Genomic DNA, 15899 nt, shown 5'->3' with positions numbered 1-15899 from the left:
GACAGAGTGAGACTCCAACTCAAAAAAAAAAAAAGATGACTGTAAATGCTTGTTAATTTTAGTGTTTTACTGATAAAATGACTATTAACAAGTGATCAATGAGAACAAATGCTAGTTTAAGCTTTGATTATGCCAAAAAGAGACCATCCACGTGTTATCAAACTGGGAAGTAGAGACTAATAACTGGACCAGGTTTTTAGATGCAGTGGAATCTCCAGCTGATTTTATGCCCTTTCAAAATTATGACTCTCAAAAACTAGTCATATGGGTTTCACACCATGATTATAGCTTTAAGCCACGCCTGTCCTACCATTAAAGACAACAGAACTAAAGATAAGGCAGAACAGATTTACAGCCCTACTTTCAAAACTGAGCTAACTTAATTTCCCTTCAAGTAAGTAAAACTAACAAGAACTTTGAGGGCACACTGGCGCACACCTGTAATCCCAGCACTTTGTGAGGCTGGGGCAGGAGGATGGCTTGAGGCCAGGAGTTTAAGAGAAGCCTGGGCAACATAGCGAGACTCTGTTTCTAAAAAAAACCTAAAAACTAGCCAGGTTTGGGGCATGTGCCTGGAGTCCCAGCTGCTCAAGAGCCTGAGGTGGGAGGATCGCTCGAGCCAGGAGTTCGGGGCTACAGCGAGCGATGATCGAGACACTGAACTCCAACCCAAACATCAGCTGGTCCCAGAGAATTTGAGTTGAAGGGGAATGGAAGAGAACCAAGTACAAGCCGGGCTCGGGGGCTCAGGCTGGAATCCCGCGCCTTGGGAGGCTGAGGGGAGTGGATTGCCTGAGCCCGCGGGTTCGAGACCCGCCTGGGCAGTGAGACCTCATCTCTACAATAAATCAAAAAAATCAGCCGGGCGTGGCAGTGCATGCCTGTAATTCCAGCTACTCGGAAGGCTGAGGCGGAAGGATCGCCGGAGCCCAGCGGGTCGAGGCTGCGGTGGCCGGGAGCGGCCCCTGCACTCCAGTCTGGGTGACAGAGTGAGACTCCAACTCAAAAAACAAAAAAAAGAACCAAGTATATGGATACTGCTCTGGCAATTCTCTCCTTACCCCACTTTCTGCCGATCATCCCCATTAGCGTACAAACAGGCCAGCACTGCTCTCCTCTGTCTGCCTCTCCCTCAGCCAGCCAGTGTCCTCTTGCCTTGGGCTCCTCAACGCCTCCAACCTCACTCCTCCCCTTCTCTCTCCCCAACCCCTCCGATTTGGCTTTTGCTCCCACCACTCTCCTAACCGCTACTTCAGGAGGACCCACTGGTCAGCTCTCGGTTCTTATCTTAACCTGGGAGCATCTGATACACTTCGCCACACCCTTGTCCTTTGATAGATGGCTTCGCTTGGCTTTCACTGGTCACTCCTTCTCTATCTCTTTGACTGGTTCCTTTCCAGTCATCTGACTTCTTAATGTCTAGGTACCCCAAGGTTTGTCCTTGACTCCCTTCTCAACCTCATTTGCTCCCTCAGTGATTTCATCCAGTCTCATGGATTCAAATACTATCTATATGCCAACCCCCCCTCAATGTTTATTTCTAGTCCAGCTATCTCCCAGAACTCCAGCTTCACCTATTCCAGCATTTCCACAGGGATGTCCACTGGGCATCCCAAGCTCAACATGTCCAAAACTAGACCCTCACCTTCCCTTCACCACCTTCGCCTCTTTCCCCCTTCTGCCCTTTGCTCACTCCAAGTCCACCCACACTGACTTCCTTGCTACTCCTTAACACATCAGGCTGTACACCCTCTTTCCACTCCTGGACACTCCCTCCACCACACTTACTGTACTTAACCTTTACTTTAATTAGCATGTATTACTTTCCAACATACTACATAATTACTGTGTTGATGTTTATTATCTGCCTCCTCTAACATAAGCTTCATAAAGGCAGGGATCTTTGTCTTGTTGACTCATATATCAGAGTGCCTGGATTGGAGGTTTCACTAAATATTTGTCAAATGAATGTATGCTACAAATACAAATGGAACCCCAGATTCACACATGGGGCATATAAGTAGTCCTGGGAAAAGCATCACTCCCCTTCCTCCACGAACATATCACACATACCCCACCCTGCTTGGTGAGGCATCACTGGGGCAACAGAGAAGCAGTTTTTAAAAGACGCTCTCAGCCGGGCTCAGTGGCTCAGCCTGTAATCCCAGCAATTTGGGAGACCGAGGCGAGTGGACTGCCTGATCCCACAGGTTCAAGACCTACCTAGCCAACTTAACAAGACTTCGTCTCTACAATAAATCAAAAAAAATAGCCGGGCATGGTAGTATGTGCCTGTAGCTCTAGCTACTTGGAAGGCTGAGGCAGAAGGATAGCCTGAGCCCAGCAAGTCGAGGCTGCGGTGGCTGGGAGAGTGTCACTGCACTCCAGTCTGGGCAACAGAGTGAGACTCCAACTCAACTCCCCCCCAAAAAAAGATGCTCTCTTTTCAGTTCCCTGCTACTGCTTTTCTTGTAGCACTAAGCAATTGTTGGTTAGCAATTTTTATATGAGATGTTAGTGATTCGTCATATTAATAAGACTTTCTTTTAAAAATCTGAAAACATGCCCCAAATCTAGTTATAGATGGTTGCAATTTTAATATTTGAAACAGGATATTGTGCATTTGTCAGATATAGTTATTCCTTGAGAGAATTCATCTAGCAAAATCCTTCCCCCAGGAATACATCAAAGATCTACCCTACTCTAAAGTAAACTTGAAGAAGCACACCTAGGCCGGGCTCGGTGGCTCAACCTGTAATCCTGCGACTTTGGGAGGCTGAGGTGAGTGGATTGCCTGAGCCCGCAGGTTCGAGACCCGCCTGGGCAACTTGGCGAGACCTCATCTTTACAGTAAATCAAAAAATTAGCCGGGTGTGGTAGCGCTTGCCTGTAGTTCCAGTTACTGGAAGGCTGAGGCGAAAGGATCGCCGGAGTCCAGCAGGTCGAGGCTGCAGTGGCCGGGAGCAGCCTCTGCACTCCAATCTGGGTGACAGAGTGAGACTCCAACTCAAAAAACAAAAACAAAAACAAAAAAAGAAGCACACCTAGTCTGCACACACACTTTCCTCATTCTCACAAAGACAGGATCCATTTTTCTCTTCAAGGTTAGTTTCAGGCTGTCTCCTCTAGGATCTGGATCTTGGCTCATCATTCATCCCTCTCCTGTCCCAACCTCTCTCTAATAACCCCTTTCCTAACCTCTCTTAACATGTTTACATATGCCAGAATCATTTAATTTATTTATTTATTTATTTTGAGTTGGAGTCCCACTCTATTGCCCAGACTGGAATGCAGAGTGCCTCTTAACTCTGAGACAGAGAGAAACACTATCTCCAAGAATGTGGCACTGATGACCATCCCTTCTGCGTCTTCCTCTGGTCCCCATGAAACCAATCTCTTGGGGTACTTCCCCCACCTCTGGCTGTTCCATTCTTCTCTAAAAATAATGTTGTTTCCAACGTTTCCATTGTCTCGCTTCTCATTTTTCATGCTCTGTCTAGAAAATGTCACACTTTCCTCCTTTTAACTCCTACTACATTTGTTAACTCCATTCTTTCACCCTGAGCTGAAAGACATATATATATGACATCTCCCCCACGCCAAGACCCACTATTTTCTCAAACTAAGCATCTCCAAAACTGATCTATATCTGCTTCCCAAATCTTGTTCTTTCTCTGGTATGCCCTACCTTAGGTAGCAACTACATTACCCACTGGATCACTTAAGCAAGAAACCTTGGAGTCATCTTCCATTATTCTTCTTCTTTAAGTCTCTTGCTATTGTGTTGATTCAGACCCTTGTCTTTTGCCCAGATGTTCTCAGTGGAAATGCTACTGGCACAGCCTACAGGAGATTCCTTATACAGGACTATTACACTCAGTGCAGACACTCTATCAGTCTCTTCTCAGGATGCAGGGAATTGCACCTGAGCATCAGGCTTCAAGTGCCAAGCATAGCTCCAGATAACATCTCCCATACAGTCCTATTAGTTCCCTTTACTGTGTAGAGCCCAAATTTCCACCCACTTCTATTTGCATCTGCATCTAAGCCCGAAAAGGCCTTTGGCCTCAGTCCAATCTACTGTTCCATTTATGGTCCATAAAAATGCTTCTTCTCTCTAAGCCTGGCAATATGCAGTATCTTCTTTGTTTCTATTTTTACTTCTTTTATCCACCCTCATCTTGAGCTCAAAACAGAGTTGATATGGGTCCATCATCCCTTAAACTTCCTTATCTATAATTCCAAAATCAGAAAAACTCTGAAACCTGAAAGTTATTTTTTAAGTTTGTTAAAAACTCATTTAGGTGGGCACAGTGGCTCATGCCTGTAATCCCAGCACTTTGAGAGACAGAGGCAAGAGGATTGCCTGAGTCCAGGGTTTGAGACCGGCTGGAGCAACCTGGCAAGACCTAATCTCTACAATAAATCAAAAATTAGCCAGGCATGGTAGCACATACCTGTAGTTCTAGTTATTTGGAAGGCTGAAGTCGAAGGACTGCCTGAGCCCAGTAGGTGGAGGCTGCAGTGGCCGTGAGGGTCCCATTGCACACCAGCCTGGGCAACAGAGTGAGACTTCAATTAAAAAAAAAAACTAATTTAAGACAAAACATGCCCTGAACTGATATGAGAAACTGACAGTCATCATTTACCTCCCTGCATATGAAAATTCACATAGTTCTTTAAGAAATACAAATGTGCTGAATTATGGGATAATGCTCTAGATATACATGTTCCATGTATACATAATACATGGAACAACCTTTTGAAAATCCCCACAATCTGAATTCTAAAACAAACATGGCCTCAAAGGGTTCAGATAAGGACTGTGGATTTGTGTTACAAAATACAAACTCACTGAACCACCTTAACTGGAAGACTTTCTCTGTTTCTTAAAAATGATTTTTCTAAATAGAAACTTAAAATTACTGCAAGCAAAAACAGTTCGAATGACAATTTCAGAATCTTCTATATAGTTATCTTTACAAAAGAAAGAATAGACCACTATCTTTCTGAAAAGGTGAAATTCAGTCCTGCCAAAAAACAGGCATAGAGAAAACTTCTTTTTGGGAACCCTTCCGGTCCTAGGATATTTTGTTTAGACAGAGATCTTGGGATTACAAAGCATAGCGTTAACAGAAGGATCATCTTTCCTTTTCCAGAGGTCCAGCCAATTCTGTGTAATGCATGGTTAGGCCTGTGCTTTGTACACATGATCTCAAAAAGGAAACCACCACAGGCTCCACAGGACTCTCCTAGTTTTTCTATTACTCCTGCAATTTATATTTCACAACCAAGATTGATGCTGCTGGTATTTAAGAAAGGGAAAAGAAATGATTTTACTTTAAAAGCCAGTATCCATATCTACCTGAAACTAAAATTTTAAACAGACATCTGATGAGAAACTAAATATGGAAAATGATGCGATTATCTATTAAGGCAATGAGATACAGCAAATAAGATATGCAGACATGGAACATAAGCCTATAAAACTTTAAAAGGTATTTCTTCAAAAGAAAGAACATCTATGTTCTCATTTATTTGAACCTTATAATTCTTTGTAACCTGTGTAGAATCTTTGTTCTGTTGTTTTTAGTGACACGTTTGAAAAAGTCTGGCAGTCCCTCAAAAGTTACATAGGAAAAAAAAAAAAGATACCCAGCAATGCCATTCCTAGCTATATATACCCATGGGAGATGAAAACAAAGGTCCACCAAAAACTTGTACGCAAAACTGTACATAGTAGCATTACTCATAATAGCTAAAAGGTGAAAACAACTCAAATGTCTATTAGCTGGTGAATGGATAAATGAAATTTGATTACCCTACAATGGAATATTTGACAATAAAAAGGAATAAGTACTGCTATATGCTGTAACTGGCATGCAACTGAAAAGCATCGTGCAAAGTGAAAAGAAGTCAGTCCCGACAGGTCATATACTGTATGACTTTACAGAAGCTGTCCAGAATAGACAAATTCATAGAGACAGAAGGGAGATTAGTGGTTGCATACAGCTAGGGAGCTGGGGTTTGGAGGGAAACGAGAAGTGACTGCTAATGAGGACAGGGTTTTTTCAGGGGTAAAGGTAAAACTGATTGTCATGATGGTCACATGACTCTGAATACAGTAAAAACCTTTAACTTACACACTTTAAATGGGTGAACAGTATGCTATTTCAATTATGGTGTGTGAATTATAAAAAAACTGGTAAACAAATAAGGCATTTATTTGAGATAAAAAGGCAACCGAGGCAGAAAATTAGAAATTCTATTAATACCAGGCTCTGAAATAAAATTGCTTCTGCTCCAATTACAAAACACAGACTGGGCTTTAGCAAATCTGAGAACAGTGGCCACACTAAGGAGTCTGAGGGTGCTGATGTGAAGAATAAATGCAGTGGATTAGTCAAAGGGACACACGACATCCACATCAGAAAGACATACTAAGGAGATACAAGAACTAGTTTTCGTTAGCAAAATATTTTTGTATACATAATAAGATACATATGTTCTTTAAAAATAATAGGAGTAGGGAAAAGATATGTGCAAACGAAAAACATAAAAACTATTCTGAAATTGTTGAAGCTAATGGTCCTCCAAAGAGCTTGAGGCAAATGGAAACGACCATTAAAACTCACTAGAATCTTAATAATAATTACTTCTAAGTGGGAGGATTTTTTCTTCTCCTTTTTACAATTTAACATATAATCAGAAAAACAACTTAAAAATGATTAAGCTTCTAAAAGTTCTTTTAAATTGAGTTACATGGAAATTGAAATAAGGATAGGCAAGATTTAAATTAACATGTTAGAAAATCAAAAATTTGTGATTTTCAACACAGTTGTTCTTTGCCCTTCCTACTGGTTCACTGTTGCAAAGCTCCTTTACCATAAAACAAGATTAAAAGGAGAGGGGGAAAAAAGGTATAAAGTGCAAATTTCTAAAATTATCGTATCTTGAGAGAAAGGTGTACCAAACTATTCACTGAGATAGAATCTGGAAATACTTTCTGGATTGTTACTTTTTCTCCTAATTATCCAGTCAATACATATATTCAGCTCAACATGGACTATAATCTTTGGTGCCCGTGGTAAGTGCTATAGTTTATACTCTACAGCCAAACAACTGTAAAAATACTCAACTATGTCACATGTAGGAAATTTCACTTTCCTTTTTATCTGAAGATAATCTCTTTCCTTTAGAGTATCAACAGAGAGAAAAGGTAAAGTCTGAAGAATAAAGCAATTCTTAAAGCTTTCATAATATTCATATTTTGTGCTTTAAAAATCCATGTAAATATTATTTCCTAAAGTTGTATTGTTATTTTTTTCCATTTATACAATAGGCAGCCACTAGTCTTAAAAATGTACAGATTGGTGGTCATGAAGGACATCAGAAAAACTTCTTGGAAAGTCCGACAAGAGTCCCCAACCTTCTCTGGATGAAGCGTGACAGTTAACTTCCCCAGGGATGGAGTGTCAAATATGCAAACTGGTGATTGGAGGATGCTGGGCCAGCTGGCTCCCAGTTCTACATCTCTTTGCTAGAGACCTCAGGCTCACTGCTCAAACCTGGGTGCCAACACAAGGGGCGCTCACCCTCGAGGGTAAGGTCAATGATAATAAGTCATGCTGATCTTTCAGTGTGTCAGCAAAACCACCCAAAAGACACTGATGACAAATGTATTGGCTTAGGAAACCAATACAATTTTTGCTAGTCTGGCTGCTCTTTACCAAGATAAAATGCAAACAAAAAACTGCAAACATCTACTTTTAATAGGCCTAATTGCCACCTAATTTTTTTTTTTTCTAGATTAGCACTAGAACCAATAAAAAGAGATAAGAACTCTGACCTTTTTTAAGTCCTGTGACAAATAGTTAATATCAGAGTCCTCTTAAATTCATTTTAATGTTGATTTCTTAAAATCTGATTGTCAAACTTCCAATGAAACCTGAAGCATAAAAATAGGTATATTTTTACTTATTTTTTAAGCACTTCAATCCTGTCCTCAAACTTCCTCCTCAAGAATCCAGCATGAAAAACGTGTATTGAGTTATGGGACAGTATATGCTTTGCAGCTTGTTACCTACTATTCAGATAACAGGAAAGCAGCTCAACAGAGGAATACAGGACCAGACTGCCTTAGTCCAAATCCAGACCCCACATGTGCCAGCTGTGTGATCTAACCTTTGCCAAGCCTCTTTTCTTTATTGTAGCAGTGCCCACCTATCAAGGTAGTCCTAGGGACTAAATCTCAACCCATATAACACCACACGGGCCTACATGGCATATCACATAGTGAACAAAATAGGTTAATGCTATGTCAGAGCCATGATAATCACTAGATGTCAAATTCCCATACCGATAGCAGACTGGATATAAATGCTTTCATGGGTTACTTCTACCAGAAGGCAGCATCTTGTGGTGAAAAACATTGGTCCTGGACAATCTCATTATTTTCACCTTATTTTCACCTACTTGTGGTCTAAGCTCTTCCCTGGAAAATGGAAAGATTACCCTAAATCAGTGGTTTTCTTTCTTTAAAAGACATTTTTTTAGCCAGACACAGTGGCTCACATCTGTAATCCCAACACTTTGGGAGATCAATGATAGCCTGGGGTCAGGAATTCGAGGCCAGGCTAGGCAACATGGGAAGACTCTCATCTCTAGTAAAAAATTTTAAAAACAAAAACAACATTTTTTTTCCCCTTTAGCTGGGCATGGTGGCTGGTTTGTGTCTGTAAGTCCCAGCTACTCAAGAGATCACCTGAACTCAGGAATTTTAGGCTACAGTGAGCTATGTACTCTAGCCTGGGCAACATAGCAAGAACTCATCTCTTAAAAAAAATAACAATAATAATAGTAATAAAACTTTTAAAAATTACAAGAGTAATATAGGCTCAGAAAATTTTCAAGGAATACAGATAAAAGAGGATATAATAAAAGTTGTCTCTCCCCTTCTTAACTCCTACCCTTTCCCCAAAATCAGGAGTTGTCAAAACTGTACTGTGCAGAACCCTGAGGTTCCCTGAACGCAGAGGATGGCTTCCCAGGAGAGGCCAAGCAGATGGGCTCCAGGGATCGCCCCACAACACCACCTCATCCAAAGCAGCCCTGCTTTTAGGTGTGCTAGATACTGAATCTCACAGGTTTGGGGAAAAGGGTCCCACTACTAAATGAAGTTTGAAAACTGCAGGATTAAATTATTTTAACGATATTATCCAACTCTAAAGAGGTATGTTTCTGGTCAATTGAACCAAATCCTCATATTTGCTATTACATTTATATCAGGTTTTCATAAAATTTCCTTTGACTTCACTTTACCTCCAGCTCGAGATCCTGAGGTTCCATTTCAGACAGTGAGAGCACAGCAATTTTGGTGACTTTACAGACTTCATGGTCTCCTGGGAGTTTGCCCACCACTGCTTTCTGCCTAATTAGAATAAGCCACCATGGAAGATCTGAAAGAGAAAATCACGCCAACGTCTAGTATTTACAGAGTGCTGTTCTGACAAATTGAAGGTGAATAACCTAACAACAATAATTTTACAAGTGTGCATCATACATAACCTTTTAAAGCAAAACATGCAACAAGACATAAAAATGACCTTTAAACATGTGGAAAGATGTTAAATCTCACTCACAATTAGGGAAATGTAAATCAGAGCAGCGTTGTGATACCATTCTCCCCCATCAGACTGGGGACAATTAAAAAGTGAGACAACACATTTGCTGGTGAGGCTGTGAGGACACAGGTACTCTCATAAAACAGTGCCAGCAAGAATATCAGCAGATTCAACTTTTCTGGAGGAACATTTAGCAATACCTAAAAATACATATCACTTACCTTTTAATCTAACAATCCCAGTCTTAGAAATTTACCCTGTATATATTCTTTTCTTTTTTCTTAGTTGGGAGTCTTACTCCATCGCCCAGACAGGAGTGCAGTGGCATATTCACAGACATCACAGCATCAACCTGCTGGGCTAAGGTGATCCTTCGTCTCAGCCTTCCAAGTAGCTGGAACTACAGGTACGCGCTAACACACCCTGCTGATTTTTTTGATTTGTTGTAGGGATAAGGTCTTGTCAAGTTGCCCAGGCTGTTCTTGAACCTGTGGGCTCAGGCACTCCTCTCACCTCAGCCTTCCAAAGTGCTGGGATTACAGGTTTGAGCCACTGCGCCCAGTCAGAACATATACTTTCAACAACAAAAGTATATATACTCAAGCCTATTCATTGCAGCAGTTTATAATTGCAAACTACTGGAAACAACCTAAAAGCCCAGATATATGAGAGTGGTTGAATAAACTATAGTACATCCATGCAATGAAGCACTACATAGCTATAAAAAGTAAAGTTTGGCCGGGATCTGTGGCTCAGCCTGTAATCCCACGCCTTTGGGAGGCTGAGGTGGAAGGATCACCAGAGCCCAGCAGGTCGAGGCTGCGGTGGCCGGGAGCGGCCACTGCACTCCAGTCTGGGGGGCAGAGTGAGACTCCAACTCAAAAAAAAAAAAGTAAAGTTTGTTACTTTATTTTTTTCACTGGAGACAGGAGGTTTTATTGATGCTGACAGGGGTAGGAAAGGCCACTAGGGGCACCAGGGCTAAGTCAGTCAGCGGATGCATAAGGCCTGGACATGTGGAAGCAGGTTAGGGCACATTCATCTTGTTAGGATTCTGTGGCTCCTTCCTGGAGGAAAGGAGAGGGCATCTTGGGGGTGAAACAGGAGATAGCTAGAGAAAGGCTAGGCAGACAGTCAAGGGAGTCCTCCAGTAACAATGTAGCCAATTCCCAGCTTGGGTCTCCCAGGCTCATTTGGTAAAACAAGCTCCCTGTGAGCCTCTCAAGCTAGAGCTTAAGTACTCACTGCTGGAATCAAAAAGCAACCCATCAGCTAGCCATTAGGGTCCCATTAATTCTGACCAATCAGAACAGCTACAGCTCACAGCTAGTGCTAGCCAATTGGTTTGGACTTAGGGCTATATAAGCACTAGGTTTGCGGGCCAGATGGGCAACCCCTTCACGTCCCCTCCCACCATGGGAGCTTCTCTGTCCTTTCAGTAGATCTTGCTTACTCCCTTTCCAGCCATCCCTATCCCTCATTCTTCCCTGGCATGAGACAAGAACCTCGGCCCTGAAGAACTGCAGAAGATCATCAGAGCCAGAAAGTCATGCACCCCAGAGGCTGGTTTGCCAGCCAACAGAGCCGGTTGAGCCAGGAGAACTGACAGAAGGCGGTAAGACTCCGAAGTTGAGACACCCAAGGGGCTAGGCTTACCAGCCCACTGAACCAGCAACACTCTCAGGGTTTGGCATGCCAGCCCATTAGAGCTGACACTTCTGGGGCTAGGTTTACCAGCCCCTTGATGACCCTTTCTGGGGCTTGGTTGGCCGACCCATTGAGCTGACACTCTTGAAGCCCAGGCTGACCTGAAAAATCAGCATCAGGTACACAATTCCAAGAGCAGCAAGGACAAAAGTTAGAGATGGCTGAGGGCCCCTAACCTGAGAGGAGGCACCACAGTAGGCAGCAGCAACTGTGGAAAACTGGATGAACTGGTCAATAACAGAAAACAGGGAGGGGGCACTGGACTGGCCTCTTGGGAAGGGGTCCATCCTTGGCTTGGGTGAGCTCATGAGAATATCTGGTGTTTCCAAGCAGAGTGGAACAAGGCCCAAAGCCTCTTTCTCTGCAGGTCTCTTTATGGAGAAGAAAGTACTCAGAGAAAAAGATATTCTGGGAGTCCCTTGCAAGGGATACACCAGAATTAGTCCCTAAGGCACAGCTGGGGTAGACAAGGCACCAAGGTATAACTGGTAGGGGAAGGGCAGGGGCAGCCTCTGAGCTGAGGGCCAGGATCACAAGAGGACACAGGATTGCCCACACTTGATGCATGTGGGGTTGAGCACAGCCTGGACAGCCTCAGCAAACACCATCCTGCTGCATTCTTGACACCATCCTGCTGCAGGGCTGAACATTCGAGGTAGCGCACAGTATCTGCTTAGCCAGGGCCTGGCCCTGCTGTGGTGTGATGGATGCCTGACCCAGCTCCTTGAGACACCATGGGGTGTCAGGCTGGGTCCTCAAGTCCTTCTTGGTGCCCACCAGGAGGATGGCACATGGGGCAGTGGTGGCACACCTCTAGATGCCACTTGTGCTGCACATTTTCATAGGAGGGCGGATTGGTCATGGAGAAACAGATGACAAAGACGTTGGTCTGAGGGTAGGAGAGTGTCCGGAGGCAGTTAAACTCCTGGCCCACAGTGTCCCACAGTTCAGGTTCAGTGTGCGCCCATCAGCTGCGCTCTGGGTGCTGTAACTGTCCAACGCCAGGTGCTCCTTGGGGAAGGTGTTGGCTGTATAGCAGATGAGCAGGCACGTCTTGCCCACAGCCCCATCACCCCCACCACACACTTGATGCTCTACATCATGGGTGCAGTTGCTGAAGCAGAGGCACTGCCTCCTCCCTCTTCCAGGACCCTCTGAATGCAATAACCTGGTACCTTCCCCACAGCAGGGGAGCTGAGGGCAGTGGCAGCAGCTCCAGGCTCAAGAAGCTAGATGTGTTTTATTAAGCAATAAGGAAAGATTCCTAGATGCATTAAGCGGATAAACTGGATACATTATTAATGTATACTCAGCTGGGTGCAACGGCTCATGTCTATAATCCAAGCACTTTGGAGGCCAGGGCGGGAGGAATGCTTGAGGCCAGGAGTTCAAGACCAGCCTGGGCAACATAGTGAGACCTTGTAGCTACAAAAAATAAAAAATTAGCTGGGCGTGTTGGCACTTGCCTGTAGTCACAGTTACCCAGGAAGCTGACGTAGAAGGATTGCCTGAGTCTCAAGGCTGCAGTGAGCTATGATCCACTCCAGCCTGGGCGACAGAGTGAAACCCCGACTCAAAAAAGAAAAAAAGTATACATACATACACATATACACACACACACACGCGTGCATGCACAGAGAGAGAGAGAGAGAGAGAGAGAGAGAGAGAGAGAGCGCAAGCATGTCATCCTTTGGTATCCATGGGGGATTGGTTCTAGGACCCCCTATAGATACCAAAATCCATGGATGCTCAAGTCCCTTATGTAAAATAGTGTAGTGCATACCTCCTCTCATATACTTTAAGTCATCTTTAGATTGTTTATAATACCTAATACAACAGTGCTATGTAGCAGTTTTTACACTATATTGTTTAGGTAATAATGACATGAAAAAAGTCTGTATATGTTCAGTATAGATGCAACTACCCTCTTCAAATATTTTCTTTTTTATTATTTTAAAATTTTTGTAGCGCCTGGGTCTTGCTATGCTGCCCAGCCTGATCTCAAACCTGGCCTCAAACAATCCTCCTACTTCGGCCTCTCAAAGTGCTGTGATTACAGACATGAACCACCATGCCTGGCCTGCAAATATTTCCAATCCATGATTGGTCCCGCAGGTCTCTTTATGGTTGAATCCACAGATGCAGAAGCCATGGATACAGAGCGCCAATGGTACATAATAATGCTATATGTTAGATTATAATAATAAAATATATTATTAAATCAAAGCACAAAAGAATATCTAGAGAGTGCTACCCTTCCTGTAAGAAAGTATGAGGGGATATATATATTTAAAATCATGTCACATAATAATGTTCTGGTCAACAATTAACTGTATGCAATGGTGGTCCCATAAAATTCTAATGGAGTTTAAAAATTCCTATCCCCTAGCAACTTCATAATGTTATAGCACTATACATGACTCATATGTCTGTGGTGATGTTGGTGTAAACAAATCTACTGTGCACCCAGTAGTATAAAAGTATAGCACATACAACCATGTACAATATATAATACTTGATAATGATAATAAATGGCTATGCTACTGGTTTCAGTATTTACTATACTATACTTAGTATTATGTTAGAGTATACTCCTTATACTTATAAAAAAAAAGTGAACTGTAAAACAGCCTCATGCCGGTCTTTCAGGAGGTATTACAGAAGAAATTGTTATCACAAGAGATGACTGCTCCATGCATGTTATTGTCCCTGAAGACGTTCCAGTGGGACAAGATATGGATATGGAAGACTGTGATATCGATGATCCTGACCTTGTATAGGCCTGGACTAATGTGTATACTTGTGTCTTCACTTTTAACAAAAAAAGTTTTAAAAAGTAAAAAAATAAATAAATTTTAAAAATAGAAAAAAGCTGATAAAGCGCATAAGAAAAATGTTATTGAATAGCTGTACAATGGGTTTATGTTTTAAACTGTTATTACAGCAAGTAATAATAAGCTACAGCTAATTTATTATTGAAGAAAGAAAAACTTTTTTTTTTTTTGAGTTGGAGTCTCACTCTGTCACCCAGACTAGAGAGTGCAGTGGCCGGTCCCGGCCACCGCAGCCTTTACCTGCTGGGCTCCGGCGATCCTTCCACCCCAGCCTTCCAAGTAGCTGGAACTACAGGCGCACACTACCATGCCCGGCTAACAGAATTCAGTACATGTAAGGTTTGTAGCCTGGGAACAATAGGCAATACCAGATAGCCTAGATGTGTAGTAGGCTATATCATCTAAGTTTGAGTAACTATGCTCTGTGATGTAGAAATCGCCTAACGACACATTTCTCAGGACATATCCTCATCATTAAGTGATGCATACCTATATCTATCTATCTATCTATCTATCTATGCTCATTTGAACAAAAAAAGGAGACAAGATACACCAGAAGTCCATGAAACAGGCTATCTACAGAGTCGGCAGAAATGGGGTGGGGGAAGAAGAGGGAAATGGAAATAGGACAAAAGGGATGAGGGAAATGACAGTACTTTGAGTACACCCAAGCAAACGACTGGTCTCCGAACAGTTCCCACTCTTAAAACAATGGTAACATTTCACATATCCCCCACAATAAACAGCTCAAATCAACCAGAATGTAGGATAAACTCAAAATAAACTGCAAATCCCTATAGCAAACTGAAAACAGAAACCACACTGTAGGATACAAGGAAGAAAAAACTAACCTAAATAACTTCAGATAACAACTATTTTTGTAAGGATAAAGACAAAAAGAACTTTATGTAGTATTATACTCTCTGGTTAGTAAATTTATTTTTCAGAAGGGTATGGGCTAACAATTCCAAAACTACTTCATGTGTACACAATGACTGAGCAGATAAGTACACATAGTGAGGAGAATGTCGAGGGAAATGGTAAAACAAATGAAATAAATCATTAATAAATATAAGCAAGAAAGAAGTAAAGACCCAAAAGTCCAACAGTTATCTTTCCAATCCAGATGTCTACTTTTCACAAAAGATTTTTAATTAAATGAAAAACAAGCCGGGCTCGGTGGCTCAGCCTGTAATCCCGCGCCTTTGGGAGGCTGAGGTGAGTGGATTGCCCGAGCCCGCGGGTTCGAGACCCGCCTGGGCAGTGAGACCTCATTTCTACAATAAAATCAAAAAATTAAGCGGGCATGGTAGCACGTGCCTGTAGTTCCAGCTACTTGGAAGGCTGAGGCGGAAGGATCGCCGGAGCCCAGCAGGTCGAGGCTGCGGTGGCCAGGAGCGTGCCACTGCACTCCAGCCTGGGCGATGGAGTGAGACTCTGACTCAAAAAAAAAAAAAGAAGAGGAAGAAAAGTTAAAAAAGAAAAATTTTAAAAATTAGCTGTGTGTAGTGGTACGTGCCTGTAGTCCCAGCTACCCAGGAGGTGAGGTGGGAGGATCACCTGAGCCTAGGAGGTTGAGGCTTCATTGAGCCATGATTATGAGCCAAGACTCTGACTAAAAAGAAAAAAAAAGCTAGCCGGGCTCGGTGGCTCAGCCTGTAATCCCATGCCTTTGGGAGGCTGAGGTGAGTGGATTGCCCAAGCCCACGGGTTCGAGACCCGCCTGGGCAGGCAA

General features: G+C 42.8%; 1 protein-coding gene across 1 annotated transcript in view; it reads right to left on the bottom strand.

Annotated features, from left to right (window-relative positions):
- LOC103250712 (phosphatidylinositide phosphatase SAC2) overlaps positions 1-15899 on the bottom strand; it is a 67170-nt gene that overhangs the window by 22548 nt on the left and 28723 nt on the right. The window contains exon 2 of the mRNA XM_021708166.1: positions 9322-9458. Within this exon, the coding sequence (XP_021563841.1) occupies positions 9322-9348 (27 nt within the window). The 5' untranslated portion in view covers positions 9349-9458. The remainder of the gene's footprint in view (positions 1-9321; positions 9459-15899) is intronic.

The sequence above is a fragment of the Carlito syrichta genome, unplaced genomic scaffold (genome assembly GCF_000164805.1).
Source record: "Carlito syrichta isolate Samal-C Ts95f unplaced genomic scaffold, Tarsius_syrichta-2.0.1 Scaffold131666, whole genome shotgun sequence".
In the NCBI taxonomy this organism is placed as follows: domain Eukaryota; kingdom Metazoa; phylum Chordata; class Mammalia; order Primates; family Tarsiidae; genus Carlito; species Carlito syrichta.
Note: the sequence above shows the minus strand (reverse complement) of the source record. Positions and strands in the feature narration are given on the sequence as shown.